At 32.3% G+C, this 23684-nt stretch overlaps 3 protein-coding genes across 3 annotated transcripts; 2 read left to right on the plus strand and 1 right to left on the minus strand.

Annotated features, from left to right (window-relative positions):
- The first annotated feature begins 216 nt into the window (after positions 1-216).
- LOC107946534 (protein LEO1 homolog) lies at positions 217-9162 on the plus strand. The gene is made up of 12 exons (XM_016880918.2): positions 217-468; positions 1296-1642; positions 1945-2083; positions 2194-2379; positions 2970-3146; positions 3442-3573; positions 4578-4757; positions 4851-4982; positions 5172-5276; positions 5359-5619; positions 6846-6992; positions 8821-9162. Exons 1-11 carry the CDS (start codon positions 355-357, stop codon positions 6978-6980), a joined length of 1908 nt encoding a protein of 635 aa, XP_016736407.1. The 5' UTR covers positions 217-354; the 3' UTR covers positions 6981-6992; positions 8821-9162.
- A 1070-nt stretch (positions 9163-10232) lies between these two features.
- LOC107946535 (flavonoid 3'-monooxygenase-like) lies at positions 10233-14886 on the plus strand. Its single transcript, NM_001327514.2, has 3 exons — positions 10233-10980; positions 11181-11636; positions 13922-14886. Exons 1-3 carry the CDS (start codon positions 10540-10542, stop codon positions 14555-14557), a joined length of 1533 nt encoding a protein of 510 aa, NP_001314443.1. The 5' UTR covers positions 10233-10539; the 3' UTR covers positions 14558-14886.
- Positions 14887-16740: 1854 nt separating this feature from the next.
- Positions 16741-20269, minus strand: LOC107943940 (nudix hydrolase 3). The gene is made up of 6 exons (XM_016877760.2): positions 20176-20269; positions 19980-20055; positions 19228-19407; positions 18643-18720; positions 17970-18066; positions 16741-17211 (listed from the first exon to the last, which is right to left on the minus strand). Exons 1-6 carry the CDS (start codon positions 20267-20269, stop codon positions 17209-17211), a joined length of 528 nt encoding a protein of 175 aa, XP_016733249.1. The 3' UTR covers positions 16741-17208.
- Between the last annotated feature and the right edge of the window lie 3415 nt (positions 20270-23684).

Below are 23684 nucleotides of genomic sequence, written 5' to 3' on the forward strand. Positions count from 1 at the left end.
TATTATTAAGAAGATAAAAAAGTTTAGAGGCCCAACGGGTCAGGCGACCAAAATATTAGATTACGAACTGGGCCTTATCCAGTCCGATTCATGATCGATCGGATGGCACTCTAAAGAGGAAATCGATGACGTGGCAAAGATGCTGTGACCGGGAGTTAACATAAGCCGAAACCCAGGGGCTATAAAATGCCGCAGGCCCGCTTACGTATTTAGTTATGTACTACAAAAATAAAACCAAAAATAAAAAACGCAAAAATTGAACAAAAATAGTACTCTTAGTTCCTGCTTTCGAGCGTGAAAGAGCCAAGGAATTCATTCAATCGAAGGGCGAGAGAGAAGGAGAAAAGAAGAGCGATGGGAGAGGAGAAGCGACACGAGATGATGCAAAACCTCTTCGGCGATCAGTCGGAGGAAGATGAAGAGATCGATTCCGAACATGAATCAAATCCCCATCCTAATTACGCTTCTGTAATTATTTTTACTTTCTTTAATCGTTAGGTTTTATTTTTTCTATCGTGCTTTTTTTTAATTATTTTCTTTTTTCGAATGTTAATTGGACAGTAATTGTTTTTTTATTTAGGTTTCGCTACTAAGTGATTGATTTGGTTCGATGACTATTTTTAACTTAGAGGATGGGTTTACCCTATTGTTAATGCAATCTTTTTTAGATTGATTTTTTCTGGATAATGCCGAGCTTAGGCTTGAATAAGTTTATCATTGTTGTATTGTTGATTGAGGTTCATTTAATTTGCCAATTAATGTTTCGGAAATTGTGTATAGCTGCTCATTTGATTTTTTTCTTCTTCCAATTTGTGCCTCTTGATTATGGAATTTGTATTCCGAATACAAATGCGATTCTGAAATCATCTTATTAAGGGCCAAGTACGCTCAGTACAAGAACCTTGGAGGGGGATTTTGTTCTAAGTAAATTATAGTTTAGAATGTCATAATTTGATATCTTGCACCATTTTTATTCCTCCCCTTTTCTTGGATGAAAAAGAAATGCAAGTTTCAGAATGGTTGATCTGTTGCCAAGATGTTTGCTGTTATTTAGAGTTACTCTCTGAGTTTAAATTATATACAAAAAAATTCAAGTCTAGAAAGGAATAATTGGTGTTCTCACCGGTTGTGAGTTTCTCCTTTTCTTGGGGTCTGGAAAGACCTAAAATAGCCTTAGGGTATTTGATCCTAGTTTGCTTAGATAATTTCTGCTATTATGGAGTTCTCTATGTTTTTTGTGCGTGATTAGAAGTAGAATTGCTTGAAGTTAACTTGTTTAATGATTTTGCATATAGGATGAAGCTGAGGGTGCAATGGAGCCTGAGGGTGAAGGCGAAGGTGAAGCTGAAGTGGAGGGACATGGTGAGGCAGAAGTGGAGAGTGATGGTGACCTACGAGATTTAGAACCTGATCCTGGAGAAAGTGAGGGTGAAAGAGTACAAAGCTCCCAAGAAGTGGATATTGGGGATCAAAGGGAAGAAAGTGAGGCAAAAGAGACAGATAGTGATGAAAAAGAAGACTATGGTCAGAGGGTAGTGACTAGCCGGAGAAGGGAAGTAATTGAGAGTGGGTCAGAAAGGTCTGAGGAAAACCATTATCATGATAACGAAGATGAAGAGGTTGATCAAACTAGAAGCTTGAGGTAATTTACTCTCTCCCTTACTCAGTCTCATGCTGTGCGTTCTTGCCTGTGTCTCCTTTTGTCTTTATTTGTTCAATTTTTATTATTACTCTCCTATATGTTGTTTGCCTATTAGGTGTGCAGTACTTGGTACTTTGACATTGTATTACATGTTCTCTAAAATGTAAATAGTATGTTTCTTTTTTTGCTAAAACTGAAACAGAAAAAATTGATGCAAAACCTTATATAATAATGATTCCTTGGATGTACTATTGTCTCTAATGATCTGCACTTACTGTTCTACCAAATTGGCTTAATGGCAGTAAGTCACCAGAGGAGGAGAAGGATCCAGCTCACCTTTCACATTCAGCTGCTGAAATTCGTGATGTATTTGGTGCTTCTGATGAAGAAGAAGAAGAAGCAGAATATGCAGTTCGACATGATATGGAGCAAGAGGAAATTGTGAGTATCATGTGTCAAACGCAATATGGTTCTTCTTTTTTGCCTTTATATAAGTTCCAGTATGCCTGTGGTCATGTTAGAAGGATGATGTAAATTCTTTTGTCCCTTAGAGATCTCCTATGGAAGAGGAAGGGAGCTATGGGAAGAGTCCAAGACTTGAAGATATGGTGCATGATGAAGATGCTCGTTATGAGTCAGATGATGAGCATGTTGAGGTGAAACAAAAAGAGAAGCCAGTTGGTCCCCCGTTGGAGCTGGAGGTTCCATTTCGCCCTGCTCCAGCTCATCCAACCAAGGTTTATCTTCTTCCTATGCTCTCTCTTGAAAAAAATCTAACTTAGCATCATCTTAAGGATATCTTCTTATAGTTAGTGACATTTTAGAAATTGTTTCGTTATTCAATTGGATTTTTGGTACATTACGCCATTTTTATTTCAAATGGAAGCATCAGCTGAAGTGCGTTGGAGGTTTTGAGGGTCATTACTACTTTAAGGCTTTGCTTGGTAGAGTGGAAAGAAAATTGGAAGGATAGACAATTGAAAGAATAGAAACATATAAAGATGGAAAATAAAATTTTTCTTTCTATTGGTGTGCTTGGTAGGAAGGATGAAAAAATTGAAAGAAAAATTAATTTCCTTTCCATTCATTGTTCGGTAGAGTTGAAAAATTAGAGGAAAGAAAATGAAGCCTTTCAAAAATGCATAATTTTGAACTAACATACATCCATCTCTCATTTTCTGTCCTCTTATCATTCCAAATTTTTTATTATGCATTAGGATGTAAAATAGTCATCACTTTTATTTTCTTTCCTTACACTTTTCTTTTCAACCAAGCACATTCTAAGCGCTTGAGGCTAGACTTCATACTTCTGTCATTCTTTTTGCAGATGAACATGATCAAAGTTTCAAATATAATGGGCATTGACCCAAAACCATTTGATCCCAAGACATATGTTGAGGAGGATACATTTGTAACAGATGAGTCTGGCTCAAAAAAACGTATTAGGTTGGAGAACAATATTGTTCGTTGGAGGACCGTCAGAAAGAAAGATGGCACAACTTCAGTGAGTAAATTTCTGCCACCACCCCCTTCTTTTTGGTGATTTGATTTGAGCATGCTGGAAAAGAATGTAGATCTATTTATTGCATGTATGTGCTGTAAGTTTGGGATGGTTACAAAGTTAATCAAAAACTGTGAGTAGGGTGATCGTTAGCCACCACTATAGTTAGATTCTTTTTTTTTCCTTAACTATATTTGTTGTTTTTATTTCGTTGTCAGAATTAATTTTCTGGTCTGTTATCAATCTCTTAATTTCTTAACCAAGCAGGGTTTCTTATATTTCCTCTTGTTGTATGTAGTATGAAAGCAATGCTCGCTTTGTGAGATGGTCAGATGGTAGTTTACAGTTGTTAATTGGCAATGAAGTTCTTGACATATCTGTACAAGAGGCACAACATGATCAATCACACCTTTTTCTCCGACATGGGAAGGTGACTATTTCCTCCTATTTGATGTGGTTTTGTGAAGTGTAATATCTTCAATTCTTTTGCTCTTTTTTTTTTCTGACCAATGCTTCTGAGATGTGAAATGGATCAACAAAAGCTTCAAGGTCACATATATATTATTTACTTCATTTTCTGTTGTTTATCTCTGTTTTTTTCTGTCATAAACTAGGATAGAACTTAACAGAAAAAAAAATGGAAGTTCCTCATGGCTACTCGAGAGTGATCTGAATGTCAAGTCTATGCGTCTAGTAATCCATAATATCATAATTGTCAAATTGAACTGGCATCTTATTACAGCTGCTGACCTAATATGCTAAACTGTTTGAAAGCCTCCTAGACTCTAGAGTTAAAGGTCCACTGATCATAAGGAATGGTTTAAAAATGAAGTAAAAGAATGTGGCATATTGAAATGCCCCAGCTATTTCTATCTGTACATTGTCTTGGACATGAAATCTATGGCTCCTGGTATCCTTTTTGACAATATCTCTGTTGTGTTAATTGGTATGTGAACTATTTTATATATATTGCTAATAGCTCAACATGAGCTTCTGTATTGAGGTTGAAATGCATATTTTTAGTTACATTCTGTGAATATGATATATGCGAGTATATTTTGTGTGTAAGTATTTTGCGGGGAAAAAGGGGAGTATGGAAGTTTTATAGTCAACTTCCACTATATGCTATTGCAGTTCCAGCCATCTTTGTGTAGGAAGCTTGCCTCAATTTTGGAATCGGTTTGGTAGGATAGGTCCAGTAGGAACAGAATTTGGCCTCGGAACCTTGATTTTGGGCTATTATCTGCTCATTCCATGCAGTCTATGGGGTTATTATTTGGTTTTAAGTATTACTCCTAAGGCTGGCTCTACCATGAAATCAATGTAACATTCTCATTTTTGTGGCTGTTGCTGTTTCTGTTATTATTATTGATCTTGTAACAATGCTTAAATTCAAACTGGACTTGGTAACTGCTTTAATTGTGGTAATTGCAGGGAATTCTTCAATCTCAAGGAAGGATTTTAAGTAAGATGAGATTTATGCCCTCATCATTGTCATCGAATTCTCATCGGCTGTTGACTGCTCTTGTTGATTCACATCATAAAAAAGTCTATAAGGTTAAGAATTGCATTACTGATGTTGATCCAGAAAGGGAAAAGGAGGAAAAGGAGAAGGTAATTAGTTGCTTATCTTACAATTCGGTGCAAGTTGTTTCTCAGTGACAGGAATTTTAAATGTTTTTTTCCCTTTTGTGTGTGATTTTGCAGGCTGAGAATCAAACAATCAGAGCTAATGTTCTTCTGAATCGTAAGAGGGAAAAGGTGAACCGAAAGTATACACAAACTGTAGAAAGAAAGCGTCAACTTTCAACTGGGTATCTGGAGGGTGCTCTTGATGAGGTCTAGAAATTACCTTTCATGTTATACATATTGGAATGTCTTATATTGATAATTATCAGCTGTTTTTTAATTTTGACTAAACCTGCAGCAATCTTCATTTCTTGAGCATGTGTAACTGTTCCTTTTAGATATCCTTAAATCATACTTTCTAAACTGAATAATACATGTTTTTCAAATTTATTTTATCAGGATGATGAAATGGATTATAATGATTCTCGTCGCTCTCGCCGCCTCTTTGAGGAAGACTTGGAAGTAGAAGCTCGGGCAGAAAAACGCATTATGAATGCCAAGAAGGTACTTTCACTCTTATTCCTAGGAAATTGTTTTTGTTGCAATTTGTTAACTGTATGTTTTTATTTTTATTTGTGATTACCAGTCACAGGGTTACAGGGATGTCCCTCGCAAGTCATCCGTATCAGATGTAAAATCATCTCGGCGGCCTATTAGTTTCTCTGAAAGTGACAGAGAGGAGTCTGAGTATGAAACTGAAGGGGAAGAAGATGAGAGGTCTGCACACAATAGGATTGAGGACGAGGAGCCAGAATATGAAGAATCGGAGGAAGAGGAAGAGGAAGAGCGCTATGAAGAGGCAGATGCTAACGCTAACAGAGCTTCAGAGGAGGAAGAGGAAGCTGAGGTAAGTATTTATTATTTTCTTCTCTTCAACAAGTTCTCCATGCTTTATATTTGAGCATAAAATTCATGTACCATATCTGAAAAGCATTTCAGATGCTTATCTTCAGTGCTGCATATGCAACACAAGTGATTTCTGTATGCCTTTGACATCTGTATTCTATGATTAAATGTTACCGATTAGACAGCTTCTCTAAATGAATGGCCGGTAAAGTTCAAGTAGCGTATACTTGCGTGAACTGTTGGGTCCACAATTCATTTTGCTGATTTTGTGATATTAAGATGTCCCTAATTGGTCTGATAGCTATACATTCTTCTACTCGCATATGCCATGCATTGAATTCGATATGGACAAAAAGGGGTTTGGCTCCCATCCATTACTTTTATGTCCATTTTTGTCCAATACAACTTTAATCACCATTTAAAGGTATGACTTTGACAATTCATAGATGGGTTGTACACATTTTAATGGTGCTGCTAAATGTATTGGAAAGTAATGGATGGGATCCCAACCCGCCAAAAAGAGGACATGGGTTGGATAATCAGAAAATTGAAAGAATATATGCTTTTGCATGCTATGAATCTAAACAGTTGGATTATGTTTTCTTACTGAATGACATAGTATCCTTCAAAAACAAGGTTTTTATTCAAGTTGTAAGACATGATGCTATTGGGGAAGTCTTTGGATTTATTAGAAAACATATGTGCTTGCATGGAAAGGCTTCTTCCTAGATATTAAAATTTGAGGTCTCTATTGCCCTTTGCTACCACTATAAGCATTACAGTTACCATCGAGTGGAAGAGTGAAGTTTTTATTAGCATGTTCATTTAACATGGCTGCAAGTTTGGACTGTGCTGGGACATCTGAAATGGTTACTATGGGTGTCTAAGTTTGTTTGGTGATGTTTAAACGTCTGTGATTGGATTGAAAAATGGTGAAGATTGAAATGTGAACATTTAGATATCATCAATATCCCCAACGTGGAGCATATATGCAGCAGAATATGATCAATAGAACTCGTCTTTTATCAGTATTAGATGATTCTTTGTATGTGTTGCTTTGGTTGGACCACACCTTCCCTCGATATTTTTATCTCTTTAGAGGAAATAATACCTTCTTTTTATGCAGAAGCATGGCTACTAATGACAAGTAAATCTGGAAATAATTTTCCCCATCGATTATATGGTGTTGTGAGTTTTATGAATTTTATTATCTTGATTATTTTGCAGGAGCCTAGGCAAAAAGTGAAGGAGTCTGTTGGCAGCAGTAAGCGCAAGGGAATTGAGTCGGATGAGGACTCACCTCCTAGAAAAGCTCCCACACATCGTCGCCTGGCAGTTGTTTATGATAGTGATGAGGAATGAAACAAGATTACAGTAAGTTTCTCTCACCCCTCTTTCTGGACATATGCACTGACGCAAATGCGCACATAGATCTTTATGCGACTATTGGTAGGAATATTGATTTTTCAGCATGTATTAGGCTCTTTTTTTTTTCATTGTTTTTCAAAAGTGTTTTTGAAAATTAATGCTGAACATACAACTTTTGAAGTCAAAATTGCTTCTGAAAAGTGTGTTTTTGAACCCAAACATTATTGTGTTTGGGGAAAACATTTTTGGAGTAAAATGACATTTTCAACCCTTATTTATAATCCAATGTATTTTATGTAATATTTATATTGAGTATACAATAATTTCCCTATTGAAATTTATTTCAAATATATAATATTATATATTTAAATTTGTAATAGTTATATTTTAATGTTTAAAATATTGCTTATTATTCAAATTAAAATTTAGAAATAATTAATATAAATTGCTTAAAAGAATTTAAAATTTATATTTTATATATCAAAATATTAATAAAAAGTTATAAAAAAATTATTTTTTATATTCTTACTAAAATATCATAAAATTAACGAATTTAAACATTATTTAAATGCATATTTTTACTTTATAAGATCATGCTTAAAATGAAAATTTTATTTCTCAAAGTATTTTTTTGACCGCAATGATGAACACTTACATAAGTTGGTAGTAAATTAAATTCATTTGATAATTTTAACGGTTCACATGATTTCTTTGAGCAGAGGGGAGCAAAATTTTTTTTTATGTTAAAACTATTTTCCCTTGTGTAAAAATATCAGATAACCGATCGACCCATTCCTGCTTTGGTAGGAAAGATTTGTGGTTATTATTTGCATTGCACTGTGTGGTTGTCGCGCAACCTTGAAAAATGATTTTGGAAAGTGAATTAACTTTTTGAAAAAAAACTGATACATATAATTTTTTATTCTGGATGATTCTACATAAAAAAAAATTGTTGTTTGACAAATTTCACTAAAATCATTTTGTAAAAGTTGTTTTTACTGAAAAAAGATAACATAAATATTTTTGTTACAAAATATTATAGTAACATTTCTTTTTGACAATTGAAATTTATTTTATAATAAGACAATATTTAAAACTTAATTTAAATTATATATATTACATACATGAAAGTAGATAGTTATACATTAAAATTGAAAGGAATAAATAAAGTTAAGCATGATTTAAACATAATATTTATATTATTGAAATATTCATATTTTATACTACAAAACATTTATTATTAATATATTAATATATATTTTTCAAGAATATATCAATAATAGTATTTAAAATTTAAAATTATTATCTGTTAAATTTTATTATTAAAACAAAAACATAATGTTAAATAATTTATTAAAATCTATTATTTATTTATGATATTATTAAATATAAATAGTTAAATATGTATATCGAACATTACAATATTTAATATTAATATTTTAATTACTTTTTGAAAATTAAAATAAAAACCTATTATTAATATAATCATATTAGACATGATTCAAGTTAATTTTTACATCAAAATTAATTTTCTTATAAATGAGCTCTTTCTTGAAAAATGATTTTCGCTTTTAAAAAAGGAGAATCAATTTACAAGAAAAAAGAGTTTATTTTCTGTTGAGCTAAACAAATGCAGAGAAATGCTGGAGGTATTTTTCATAAATTATTTTCGGTGAAACAACCTACTGGCTCTGAACTTACTAATGCCTTGCCGGGGCTAAAAAAATTTTCATTTCAAACAACTACGGGCTATGCTTATTTACTATGATAATTAAATTGTTTCTAACATCAATTACTATAATTCTTAATCTTGATTCCAATTATGATTTCACAGGGGGAATAATCGTATCCTCAAACAATGAACTATTGACACACAACTTTGGTGGCTGGAAAGGATGTTGGAGCTGAGCTTGCTGCTAACTTCACTGAGTTATATAACACTGCTGGAGACAACTTAAGGTTTAAATGTTAATTGTTATATATGACTTCCAAATTAAGTTGAGCTCAGAAAAGTAATTGCTCTAGAATTTGAGGAAAAGAATTGCAGGCAAGTTATTATTTTTCTGTCCCATAATGTGAAAACTTGGTGTTATAGATTCTTACTACTAACATGTTTGAGGTTTGCCTTAAACTAAACTTGAAGGTTGACATAATCTAAAGGCCCTTTCTGGAAGTATATCACTAGAAGTTTCTTCTTTCGGCATCTATAACAAAAGACAGAAAGCTCACCGGCCTTAACAGATTAGCATCATCCTTTAGATTTGAAAATGCCGGAAACAATGTCAACGTGAAAAATGATTAAAAATGCTATTTAAAATTTTTATAAACCTAACAAAGATTGTAAATGCATAATTACAAAGATTCAACTTGGTTTGACATGGTAATGGTTGACGAAAGAAAGCCAATAAAAATGAAGAGCTTGCCCGTCAGTGTTGGGTTTGTCAGAATTTTTCTAAGGGTTAAAATATATTTTAGCTTTTGTATTCTTCGCATTTAGAATTTATAATTGTAAGTTTATTTTAGTTGATAATTTAAAAAAATATTTAAATTTATCACCTAAAAATTTATCAGTTATAAATTTGATTTATTAAATTATATTGTAGATAATATACTTTCGCAAGATAATGATCTCATGTTCAAGCTTTAGTTAATATCTCTAAATTATACCACAATTATTATAGGAAAAGAAAGTATGTCCAGAGAGATTTTAATGGTCCCCCCTCATTTAGGATCCAAATTTAGGGAATACTAAAGCTTCAGTATACTTTTTGGAGGTAGTCAATTTAGTTGTGAATAGGGGATACAAATTTTAGTAATTTTTTTGCATTTTTATATTGTTTTTGTAATTTTATAATTTTTTGTATTTTTAAATATATTTTTATAATTTTTTTTGTAATTTTTTATAGAAAACTTAAGAATTTTCAACTGTGTAATGTGGCAGTATATGATTAGTTGGATATCTCAACCATTAGTTTTTTGACGTGCAAAGAGAATTTTAAGGACTAAACTAAAAAATATATACTTGACAGACTAAAAATGTGGGTTAAACCTAAAAATAATAATACCAAACAGTCTTGGAAAATTTTCAGTCCATTCAATTCACCTACTTTAGGGCTTTTGGATCTTACAAGTAAGAAAAATCTTTTTTTAGTTAAGATTCAATTACTCGAATTAAATGCAAGTACGGAGCTAAAATCATATTATAGCGATAAAATTAGTAAATACCTCTCTAATGCATAAGAGTGGCCTTGAATGATGAATCGTGTGTTTTCTGCTTAGTTCTAGCTTCCGTTCTCGCCTGTGAAACAATGGTTCTCCATATTTAGTGTTACCTACCAGCCTCACGTGCTCACCGATCGCATCCCCCAACCCACGTTTTCAAACCATAGCTAACTTATTGTTATCCAATCAATAAAGCTCCCTTCGATAATTCTCTCCTCACATTTAACTTTACATTATTATTATTATTATAGAATTATTATTTTCCTGTTAATTTATATAAATACTCTCCGCTCTTCTTCTTCTTCATCACTTCCAACTTCAACAAACATCCATGGCCTCCTTTGTTCTATATTCTATTCTCTCCGCCGTTTTCCTCTATTTCGTTTTCATTACCTCGAGGAAGCGCCGCCGTCTGCCTCTCCCTCCTGGTCCTAAACCATGGCCCATCATTGGCAACTTGCCACATATGAGCCCTGTGCCTCACCAAGGTTTAGCCGCCATGGCCAAAGTCTACGGCCCTCTCATGCACCTCAGGTTGGGGTTCGTGGATGTTGTGGTGGCAGCGTCCGCCTCCATGGCGGCTCAATTCTTGAAAGTCCATGACTCTAACTTCTCCAGCCGCCCACCGAATGCCGGCGCCAAGTATGTGGCTTACAACTATCAGGACCTTGTGTTTGCGCCGTACGGACCGAGGTGGCGGCTGCTACGTAAAATGAGCTCCCTTCATCTCTTCTCCGGCAAGGCTTTGGACGACTTTAGACAGATTCGCGAGGTTTATTTCATTACTCTATAGTATTTTATCATTATTATTGTCTCTAAACTATACTTCAATTTTATCATTATCATAGATCTTAAGGCGCCCCCCCCCCTCCGGTTATTTAAGATCCGAATTTAGGGAATACTATAAAGCTTCACTATACTTTAAGGATGTGAATAGGGTTTAATTAAACCATGGATATGATTTGCAAACAGGAGGAGATAAGAGTGTTGGTACGAGCTTTGGCAAGCGCTAAAACAAAGGTGAATTTAGGGCAACTTTTGAACGTATGCACAGTGAATGCCCTGGGGCAAGTGATGATGGGGAAAAGGGTGTTCGGAGACGGCAGTGGAGGCTCCGATCCAGAAGCGGATGAGTTCAAGTCGATGGTGGTGGAGCTGATGCAGTTAGCCGGGGTTTTCAACATCGGCGACTTCATTCCGGCGCTTGAATGGCTGGATCTGCAAGGGGTGCAAGCTAAAATGAAGAAACTCCATAACAAATTCGATAGGTTCTTGAGTGCCATTCTTGAAGAACACAAAACCAAAGCTCGACAAAGTAATGGGCAAGTGAAACACAAGGATTTTTTAAGTACGTTGATTTCATTGGAGAATGTTGATGGCGCTGAAGGTGGAAAGCTCTCCGACACTGAGATCAAAGCATTACTTTTGGTACTCTTTCCACTTTCCACTTTCCACTTTCCACTTTCCAATCCTTTTCTTTCATAATGATTTATTTATTTAGTTAGTTTCAGATATTCTACATTTATATAAATTTCAAAATATTAATTTTAATTACTTTTTTTATATCATATAATAAATCTAATATTATACTATCCCCAATACTTTATATTAATAAATATATATTATATAAATTTTATAACTGTTTATTTTTACTATAATTTATATCTTATAATACTCATTATTTAAATTATATCTTTATTTTTGTTGATCCAAAAATATATCATATGTTATACTTTACTTTTCTCTGTAGTACCAAAAGACCCTTATTTTAAGGCACTATTAAATATTAATTTAAATATATATTTTTATATAAAAATAAAAAAATACATGAGATTTAAATCCTATATATAAAACTTACCCTTCCTAACTTTATCATTTAAACTAAAGTAATATTTGATTTTTATGTTAATTCTTAATAAATATTATATAATTATTTTCACTCATATGAACATATAAGTGTAACAAAATCTAATAGTATTTTAAATGTTTTTATTATGCAATATAACACCACAACGTGCAGAGGCCAACTAAAGTTTTTAAAATTGTAATTATACCCTTAATTTTAAAAAATAATTAGGCCCTCTAATATTTTAAAAAATATTATTAAAATCTTGAAAACTTTTAAAATTGCAATTACTCTTCAATTTTTTTAATCTCATAAAACCTCTAAATATTTTTAAAAAATGTTAATTAAAATTATCAAAATTTTTAAAAATTCTCACTAAAATTTTAAAGTTATCTGTCACTAGCAAAGTGGATGGTAGAAGCAATACTTGTTTAATTACTACTAGACTCTGAAATAATTAATGTGATTTTTTGCTTGCTTATTAAATGATTCATGCGTCATTTCTATAATTTGCCGGCACTACGAACATTAAATTATGTTGGGAACTCTCTTTCAATGGCATCTGTTTTCAATTCATTAAGAAAGAGATTGCCAGGTGTGAACTCCTACCTACCTTCTAAGTAGGCGATCCCCTTTGTCTACATAGTGACTAAATATTATGTAAAAAATAATTTTTTTTATAAATTTATATATATTGAAGTTTTAGAATTAAAAGTTTAAAAATATGAAATTTTAAGTTTAAATTCTATTAATTTTATATACAAATATAAAAAATAAAAAAATTCTATAATTAACGTAATTTATTTCATAAAAATATATTTTTTTTAAAATTATTTCTTAGTTGAGTTGGTGTTGCCTCATAATAAATTTATTATTGGATAAAACCTAATTGCAATATTATAATATAAAAACCAATATACAAATTTATTATTAAAATATTATATATAATATAACATGTATCTTAGCTTTAGGCTACCCGCAAGTTGGGGGTCCTCACATAATTCAAATTAGATTTCGTCATAGCTACTATTTGAGCTAAAAGTTTATATAAAGTGTAAACGAGGTTGTTGTATAATTGAAATTTTGTGAATTTTGATGTTTTAAATTTAAATTTAAGACTTAATATTTTGTATTTAGGTAGTTTATTATTTTATTTTATAAGTGTCTTAAAAAGTTGTTATATATTTTATTTTTTAATATTTTATTATATCTTTATAGGATATTTTTAATTTTTTTGTTTTATTTGTGGAGTCTAAAAACTCAACTGATAATATATTAAATATTTTCTCTAAATTTAATTATTTATGAATTTATTGTGGATTAAAATTATTTTTATATAAGAAGATAAAAAATTCCTAATAATAATTTTTTTATGTTTTAAATAGAATAATTTTTTGTGAATAGTATCTAATTGACTCATGATACTATCTTAATTAGTAATTTAAATATAATATAGATTAAATAAAAATTTATTTAATTTTTATAAAATATATAAATATTTTATTTAAAAAGTAAAATGAGCTTACTGTTGGGTTGGGTTTGAATAATATGAATTTTTTATAATCAACTCCAACAGTGATACAATTTGAATTATAATAATAAAATAATAATAATTTAGTATTGTTTTGATTTTTTAATATTCAAAAATTTATTATTTAAAAATGATTATTGGTTATTTTTAGAAAAAACTTTTAAGTAAAATAACATTTTTTCAGTACAAACAAATTAGTTCCACGCAAATACCACAACCAAACAATTTCTACTACTCGAAACCCAGGACGTCGACGACGAATACCTTATAACAAATGGGTTGAAGTATATTAATTAACTTTGATATTACTAACTTGTTTGGACATGATTATTGCAGAACATGTTCACAGCAGGAACTGATACATCTTCAAGCACAGTTGAGTGGGCAATGGCTGAGCTAATTCGGCATCCCAACATCATGGCTCAAGTTCGTAAAGAATTGGACTCAGTCGTTGGTCGAGACCGCCTCGTCTCCGACTTGGACTTGCCCAATCTAACCTACTTCCAAGCCGTCATCAAAGAAACCTTCCGCCTCCACCCGTCCACCCCGCTCTCCCTCCCTCGTATGGCCTCCGACAGCTGCGACATCAACGGCTACCACATCCCCAAGGGCGCCACCCTCTTGGTCAACGTATGGGCCATTTCTCGAGACCCTAACGAGTGGAACAACCCGCTTGAGTTTCGGCCCGAGAGGTTCTTGCCCGGCGGCGAAAGGCCGAACGCTGATGTTAGGGGCAATGATTTTGAGGTCATACCGTTCGGCGCCGGGCGTAGAATCTGTGCCGGAATGAGCTTGGGATTGCGCATGGTTCAACTGTTGACAGCGACGTTAGCGCATGCTTTCGAGTGGGAGTTGGCTGATGGATTAATGCCTGAGAAGCTGGACATGGAGGAAGCTTATGGGTTGACTTTACAACGTGCGGCACCATTGATGGTGCATCCAAGGCCAAGGTTATCAAAGCATGCTTATTGAAAACGTTGTCGTTTCAGGGTGAGGAGGACTTAAGGGTGTTCAAACTTCGGTTAAAACCGAATTAACCGATTAAATCGATCTTATTTTGTTAATCAATCGGTGGTTGAACTTAGTTGTGTCGAAGGTCGGTTAATGGCTTTTTGAAATTTAGCTTATTGGTTAATTCGATTCCAAATCGAATAATTAACCGAATTAATCGAACTTAATAATTAATATTATGTATTAATTTAAGACTTATGTAGTGTTTTTATTATGTAGTTTTTCAAGTCATAAAATTTTGGTTAATTCGGTTAACTTTTAAGATAAATAAATATATTTCAGTTTATTTCAATATATATATTTGATATGTTTTATACTTGTTTTAACCAAAAGACAAAAACATATACATTTCGATTTATTCAGTTAATCGACTGAATCAACCGAAATATTTTGGTTCATTTAATTTATTTTAAAAAAGAATTGATTCGATTAACTATTAATGGATTATACAGTTCGATTAATTCGATTAATGCTAGTTCGATTCGATTAATAATCGAACCGATCGTTTGAACACCCCTACGACTCGTTCTTTTTTATTTAAAGAAACTTTAAATGAATCACCTCACCCCAAAACTTTAAGTTTCGTTTATGAAGGTTTTATAATAAACATCCATTTGTTTCACTGGAAATGATTTCCTGAAAATGTTTTTTGCATTCTCTTGTGTTTGTTTCGTATAAAATAATTTGGTTAGCAGAAAATGACTTACAAGTCAATAAAAATAAGCCATTTTTTTTGTAAATATATCGAATCATATAATAAATTATTCATATAATTTATTATTTTAATATATTAATTAAAATTTCATTTTCATTTTAGTAATAAATTTTTAAAAATAATTTTAGATAATATTATTCATATATTATTGAAAAATATTCAATATAAATATTTCAATAATAAATATTTATTATAATTATAAATATATTAACAATAAATATTTTGTAGTATAAATTTTAAAATATGCCATAAGTCTATGTACACCTCAGAAATTTGAAATTTAGTTCATATACTTTTATTTTTAAGAATTTAATCTCTCTACTTTTTAGATTTAAAAATCAAGTCCAATTTTAACATTGTTAAATTTTTTTGTTAATTTTATTGATGTCACATTTTTAAATAAAAAATACTTGATATTCGTATAACTAAAAAATAATGTTATAATGAACATGAATTTAACAAAATATTTTTAATAATGCAAACAACTGAACCTTAATTTTAATATCTAAAAAGTAAGACTAGCTCAAAAATAAAAGTATGTGGACTAAATTTCAAATTTACGAATAGTACAAGAATTTGTGACATATTTTAACCTAGTATAAAAATATAAACATTTTAATTATATAATATGAATATTTATTTAAATAATTCTTAGCTTTATTTAAAATATGAGTATTTATTTTAAATTTTATTTATTGAGTTATGTTTTTAATTTGTCAAATTTAATCCTAGCTTTCTCTATGGACATTTTTAGAATTGTTTTTTAGTTTGAGTTATGCAAATCGATTGTGCTTTTGAATTTGTTTTTGTTTTTCTATAAAGAATCAACTTGTTTTTCTATCCACGCTATCCTCCATACGCTGTCCGCCAATTAACTTTTTGTTTTTATTTTTCTATATATTGTTATATCGTATGGAGGACAGCGTCGATATCGAGTAACCATCTCGCTATAAATGTGTTTTGACTGATAAGCGCGGCCTGCCAACTACCAAAATGGCGGATCAGCTTTTCTGCCTTTTTCCTTCAATAATTTTTATTTTATTATTCATTAAAGATAGAGTTCAATGGTTTGTTGTACTTTATACTACTGCTCTGTTTATTTGCCATTAAAATATTTTTCAGAAAATAATTTTTGAAAAATAATTTATTTTTTTTAGAAATGATTTATTATTTTAGTGTTTGAATGAATCTGTAAAATATTTTTTATTATTTGATAGATTTTTTAAAATATTTCATAAAAGTTATTTTAAATTAAACAAATTATATTTAAAAATGTATTATTTTTTTATTGTTTAATTGATTTTATTATATATATTAATAAATTTATATTTTAAATTATTTTTACATATATTGCAATGATTTATTAGATATATATAATAAGACTTTTGTTTGTTTCACTTAAAGACACAAATATGATATAATACACTCATTTGATATGAATATGTTTAGATCATACGGGAATTTTGTATACACTATCAATCAATTAATTACAACTTGTTTAACATCCATCCATAAAATGTTAGGAAATTTCTTTTCTTGATTACATATAATAAGCTTAAACTTCTTTAAAATGGATGTGAACTCAAAAGATCAAAATTGAAGATTATAGGGGTGCAAAGCACACAAACTACTAAAACCAACCAAATAGCTTTAACCATTGATTTTCTAACACACTTGGACAAGGTTTTGTTACCCAGGGACTTAAGGTTCAAAGAGTGTTTTCTAAAGATTTGGATCACACTGCATTACATCAGCCACTCGTTCAAACTCTTCTCTTAGAACTTTAATGCTGAACTTGTCCATCACTCGACCAAGGTCATGAGATACCACAAACGGATCCTCTATGCAGATTAAATGACGATCATTGCCAATTCTTCTTGTCCAGTCTTTTTCTCCCTTACTGCACAAATGGAGTCATCAAGTTACAAAACGTTTTTGTTTTGTAGAATTCATTTATTTTATCCCCACCTACAACTATTTAGTCCTCGGTTTATGCAAAACCAAATATAGCATCTAAACCAAATATAGCATCTATTGATCATTTGCAAATTGCAAGCCATTCTAAAAGAGTGCACTCATGTTTCTCCCTGCTCAGAACTTACTACAGTAAATGGGATCTGTTAATAAAATAATTCATTCACCACAAGATGCAACTAATACCCAAAGAAGGTATTTAAAACGAAACCAGATACATGCATCGTAACTTGTACTTATAAGTTCAGAAACCATGAAAACATTTTATAAACCATGGAAACATCAGAATAATACATGCAGAGAAGTTTTTTCAACAGGGCTTAAGATCTAGAGTTGAATTCCACTTGTTCATTCAGTACAAGCAATGTTTAAACTTGAGATGATAAAGCATACCTACACCAGATGTTTCACTGTAGTCAACTTTGTCACTACTGTAGACAGGTTTGGAATATCAAGAAAATTAATCCATACTCCACCAGAAAACAAAATCCAGTAGAAAACAAAATCCATGAAATTTTGAATCATAATTCCGACTGTTATTGACTGTTGTTCATCTCAAAAATTTTTGGACAATGAAAGTACTTTGATATGGAGAACAAATACAGAGTTTTGCTTATTATATATAATCAAATAACATTGAATGGGTTGAAATTTTCAACTGAGAATAATTATTAACTTCCTTACCTGAAGTGTAAAGGCTTCCCGAGAAATTGGCTCTAGAGTTGTTACTCGGTATACATCGCTGTATTCATTATTGATGAACTTTCCATTGTTTGTGACACTGCAATCAAATGTAAACAGCATATGTTAAGTCAAAATGGAACTAAAAGCATCACAAAACCACTTAAGCATCTCAACAATATTTAGATTCATCAATTAAACAAAAATTCCAAGAAACTAAACATGGAATAATAATAGTAATAATGATAAATTGAAAGTGATGCAGGACCTAGGTGAAATCTTAATGTCTAGATGGCCTTATCATTGCATAAGATTGATGCAGCATACCTCAGAAAAATAATAAATCAAAACATTCTTCTCTAAGAAAAAGGAAGTCAATACAACTATGAACTTACAAATGAAAAATATAATACCATTTTTCAGAGTAAATTTATGCCAAATGCTAATTGTTTATTGAAAATATTGAACCCTGATGAACACAAAACAGACTTGAATTTAGTAAGACAGCACTAGCATCAGAAATTAATGCACCAATGGTTCTAGCAAAGCAACAAAACCAGAGAAAATGTTGCCAAAATCACCAAAAAAGCATCATAGTCATCTGATCAGCTGCACCAATTACATTCCAAGAAGGGAGTAAATTACACCAAAACAAAAGAAGATCTTATCAACTAACCACTCTTCAAGAAAAATGAATATCAACTCAAATGCATCCTTTGGGAGGATCACCCCTAGTTCTTCTTGAAGCTCCCTCCTGAACAAATAAGATATTTAGCAAGCATTGTGTTTTAACACTAGATCAACCAAAAAGGGATAAGTTTCTAACAATAATATGTTCACCAAGTAATAGACGATGGAAAAAATGGGCCAACAAGGTAAAAAGAAAATCAATGGATGCTGATCTCCAAAGAATTTCTTGTGTTGAAAGTTACTACAAAGGAATGGACAATAAGATATTTAAATAAAGAAAGAAAAGAAAAGAAAAAAGAAAAAGACTCAGATGTCTTCACTCCTTCCGAACAAAAAGGTTTCTTGGCCATCTAGAAACCACTAGATTTACCATCAGTTAGGAAACTATCAATTAGATATTTAAAAGAAATGTATTAACCAAATCTAGCAAGTATATAGAACAACAGAAAGTAGCAATGATAAACAAGAACATGGGGAGAATATCTGTGCACGGCACATAAAGACCGAACAGTTTTTCAAATGCCCTATGAAAGAAGCAGCACTGAAGACTTGTGAAATTGGATTCACTTATTGTGCTGTTATTAGCGATGAGTCACCAGCAGATATATGGCCAGCACTGGAGATATCCCACAACCCTGGCCACGAGTCCTTGTAGTCTGCACGTTTTTGGAGAAGTAATTCTTGTGTACTCTCAGCAAAAATCCAAACATGGACTGCTTTATGGTAATCCCCATCTCGATGGACATCTCCCCTGCAAAGAGATCACAATGAGTTACATATCAAGAAACTACCATTATAGAGAAACGCCAGTACAGAAATCATAAGCAACCTCTAACACACAATAATACTCAAAATGAAATATTTTATATCAAATGTATGCCTCCCTAGCTCTAGCTTGCAAGTTTTCAATTCCCAGTTCCAATTTCAAGGAGCATAAGCAACCTCCCCCCCCCCCACACACACACACTTGAAAACTTTCAGTTCTATAATCCAGATTGAGTGCCAAAAAAATTAGGGGTTCATTGAAAGAAATTACAAACCAAATCAACAAATTAAGCTATTACTACCAATTGCAAGGAACCAACTTAACTAATCTCAAAGGTTCTAACAAACCCAATTTACAGAAGCTGCAAATAACAAGTATAGCTTAAATTAAGTTGTCCTATAATTTTCCAATTTGATAACTGCAAAAACATGATTTCTGCAAAGAGTAAGCAACAGACAGTATAGAAAATAAATAAAAGAGCCGGTTGTAAAGTAATCCTTTATGTTGAAAGATCAAAAACAGATAATCCAGAAATGGACAAGAATGAAGGGACGTGCCTGGGCTTGGAAACGCTGGTTTTTTTACCGGTTTTAGTGAGAACGTCGAGATACTCTACTTGTTCAATGTAAGGCTCTGCCATTGTTTCTTTCGATGAATCAGACTTTGTCTTCGTTGACGAATTTGGTAAATGTCTTACAGAAATTTGGTAAAATAAAAGATGAAGAACGGAAGAAGTAGCAGGAGGAAAGTTACCTGGAAGAAGAAGGAATATGGTGAGAGGGGAGGAAGATTTTCCGAAAAATGTCTTGTAGAAATAAAATTGTAAGACATTTTTCCTAAAACCCATTCATTTTAACCGCGTCTTGCAAAACATTTTCTAAGGGTGAGTTTACCTGCGGTTAGTGTAAAAACAGCGGTGGCGGTAAGATTAGATACTGTAGCGTGAGACAAAAAGTAAGCTAAACGCACCGCACCGCACCCAATCGCGCATCCAAACCCACCCTAAATGTAAAATATTTTCAAGCTTCCGAACACCGTAAAATCAGGAAAATATTTCCTGCCAAACAAACGACCCTAAATTATTTTATTCTAATTCTTTTAGAATATAAATAAAATTAAAGTATAATGCAAAAATTAGCAATAAGAAAAAATTGAATTTGATGCATTGGAAAAAGAGGAAGGATTTGGAGAGTAATTTGACCATAAAAAAAAAGAATGGATGAGATTGAGAGTGAATAGAAGCCTGCATGATGATGTGATTTTTGCTTAATTAAATAGCATTAGGAAATCTATAATAAAGAAAATATGATAAATAATTTTTGTATGGAAAGATGTAGAAAAAGAAATAAAAGTAATTTTTTCAATGTCATTAAAAGTCGGGTCGTTTCAATGTACTTGTGACAAGTTTTCGATGGTTTGGATCTTTAAATTTTGACCCTTAAACTATCTTTGATCACCTTGAGATTGTAAACTCGTGTTAAGCTAGGATAAGTGTATAAATCATATTTTAAATGTATTATGAGCCTAATAACATGAATAAAAATATTCAATCAATTTAGAGTGATTGTAGTTGTTTTGATAACGAATGTAACATCTCGATATCTTGACCCGATATTGGGTCGAGTAAGGGGTGTTACAATAAGTCTCTATACTCTTCTTTGATTTGGAATTTAGCTCTTTTACTTTTTATATTTTAAAATTTAAGTTCGATTATTAAAGTTGTTAAAATTATTTTTTAAATTCAAGATCATCATCCGAGGGTCATTTTTAGTTGCATGTTTGCCAAATGAGTTCTTTTTTTTTTTTTAATTTCAGAATATTACACCAATAAATTTAACAAGAAAAATTAAAATTAAAATTTGAAATTAAAAAAAAAAGTAAATGACTAAGTTTCTAAAAGTAAAAATGATTTTATTTTAGAAAACCAATCATTTGAGAGGAAAATTGTTTTTATTTATTTATTTAAATTTTATAAAATTCTCCAAAAAGAGTATTACTAAGAGGCGAAGGGCCTATTCCAAATATCAAAGGTAAAACAGCGATCCCCTCAACTATTTTCAATTCATATTAATTTAGACCTTACAGGGCTCTTTTATTTCGTTATTATTATTATTATGATAAAGACCATTTATTTGTAATTATATATATAATGTAAAATTATAATAAATTGAGTAACTGATTTGATGATAATAATGCTCTTATTTGGCATGGTAAGAAAAACTTTGACCCTCCCTACTGGGTTCTCCTAGCATAACAAATTCGATGAAAATGTACCAAAATAAATAAGGAACTTTTCATATCACCTTCCATTGAATCATGATGCTTTAATTGCTGAAAGGTAAGACTCTTTATTTGAGAAGCATTCATGGAAGAGTAATTAATTAATTGGTTGTTGTAATTATTGGAGTTAATGCTTTAGAATTTTGTTGCAACCTGAAATTCTACAATTAATCATTAACTAAATTACCGTTAAATTCCATCATTATTGTCAACCAAAAATGAATCGTTGACCGGGAGATTAAAAAATGAAGCTTACCATCCCAATTTTGGTTCAGATCTGAAGTACACGTGGCAATAAATTATTGTGCCGCTTGTCAATTTTGGTCAAATTGAACACTAATATAAAAAACTTACTCTTTTTTTTTTAAACTTTATAATGTGGTTTTTACTTTTTTACATAATTTTACACTGAAATAAATTTAGAAAATATTCACACTTCATGTTTTTTCTTAATAAAATGTTTAAAATTATTCATCATTATTTTCAATCCTAAACTCGTTTTAGTGTGTTCAAATTCATATCCTTTTTCACCGACAATAATATCTGTAATCACTGAATTTTGTCCGGTACGTTCTTCGTGTTTTTATTTTATTTTATTTATTTTATCTTATTTTATTTTATATATATTAAAAAAAATTAAATTATGATTTTTTTGAGCTTACCTAATGTGGGCCTAATGATTGGGCCCAATGGTTGGCATGTAGGGTTGGATAATTGGGTTTTAAATAATTTAATTTTGGACTTGTTTGGGGTTTGGCCCATTGTTTTCTTTTGTTTTTTTTATGTTTTAAAAATATTAATAAAACAATAATAAATAAGAAAAAAATATAAAAAAAATAAATTACATTCGGACCCCTAAAATTTATAAAAATTACATTTTAGCCCTATATTTTCTAAAATTACATTTTTACCCCGAAAACTTTGCACCCGTTACAATTTAGTCCTTCTGGGAATGACAAGACTGCTCCCAATCAGCATTCGGGCGTGCCCAGTTCTCCACGCCTGACACCCCCAATCGGTCGTCTGGCGTACCTCCTCCTCCTCCGCTGCCACCTGAAAACAAAGAAGAAAGAGACAAAGTAAAAATATTTAAGAGAAGAAAGTGAGAGGAAAGGAGGGGGGGTTCAGTTTTTTTTTTCGCAAAAAAAAGAAGCAAAAAAAAGGTCAAGAAAGCAGCAGCGAAAGGGCCCTCATCGCCGTCGCGCCACCACGACCAGCGTGACCACCGCCGTGCCTTTGCTTTCCCTCCATAGCCAACACCTACAACACCATCAAGCAAAGTCACAAACACTAAAAAAAGGCAAGCAAGTAAAAAGAAAAAAACAGCAACCAAATAAAGAAAAGAGAAGAGAAGGAAAAGGAGAGGGGAAGAGGAGAGCCCGTCCATAGCCACCGAGGGCGGAGGAGATCGGCGCAAGCGGCGGCGGCGGCTAGGGTTTTTGAAGAAGAAGAAAAGAAGGAGGAAGGAAGGAGAAAGGGGAAGAAGGAGAAGAAGAAAGAAAAAAAATAAAAAAATTAGAACAGTCGGGTCGACCGACCCGACCCGACCTGTGATCCGAATCCGACCCGAAAAGGCCCCCCAAGCACCCAGCAGCAGCCGAACAGCAGCCCCCAGCAGCCCATTCCCGCAACAGTCCAATAACAGCCGAAAAAGCAGCAGAAAAAATAGCAGGCCACCAGCAGCAGGCCTGCAGCAGGCCCACTTATCCAGCAGCCCAACACAAGCAGTCCAGGCCTGCACTCAGCAGGCCAGCCAGCAGGCCCAGATTCGGCAGCAGCCCAGCAGGCCCAGTCCGCCCAGCAGCCCAGCAGTGCAGCAGTCAGCAGAACCGACCCGCCTGACCCGACCCGGATCTGGCCCAGCAGCAGTGAACCGGGCCCAATTCGCAGTAGGCCCAAAAAAAGAAAAAAGGGAAAGGGCCCAAAATTCAAGCCCATAGCTTTGGGCTTTTGGTAAATTTTTTAACTCATTTTAATTTTGT

The sequence above is a fragment of the Gossypium hirsutum genome, chromosome D12 (genome assembly GCF_007990345.1).
Source record: "Gossypium hirsutum isolate 1008001.06 chromosome D12, Gossypium_hirsutum_v2.1, whole genome shotgun sequence".
NCBI lineage: Eukaryota > Viridiplantae > Streptophyta > Magnoliopsida > Malvales > Malvaceae > Gossypium > Gossypium hirsutum.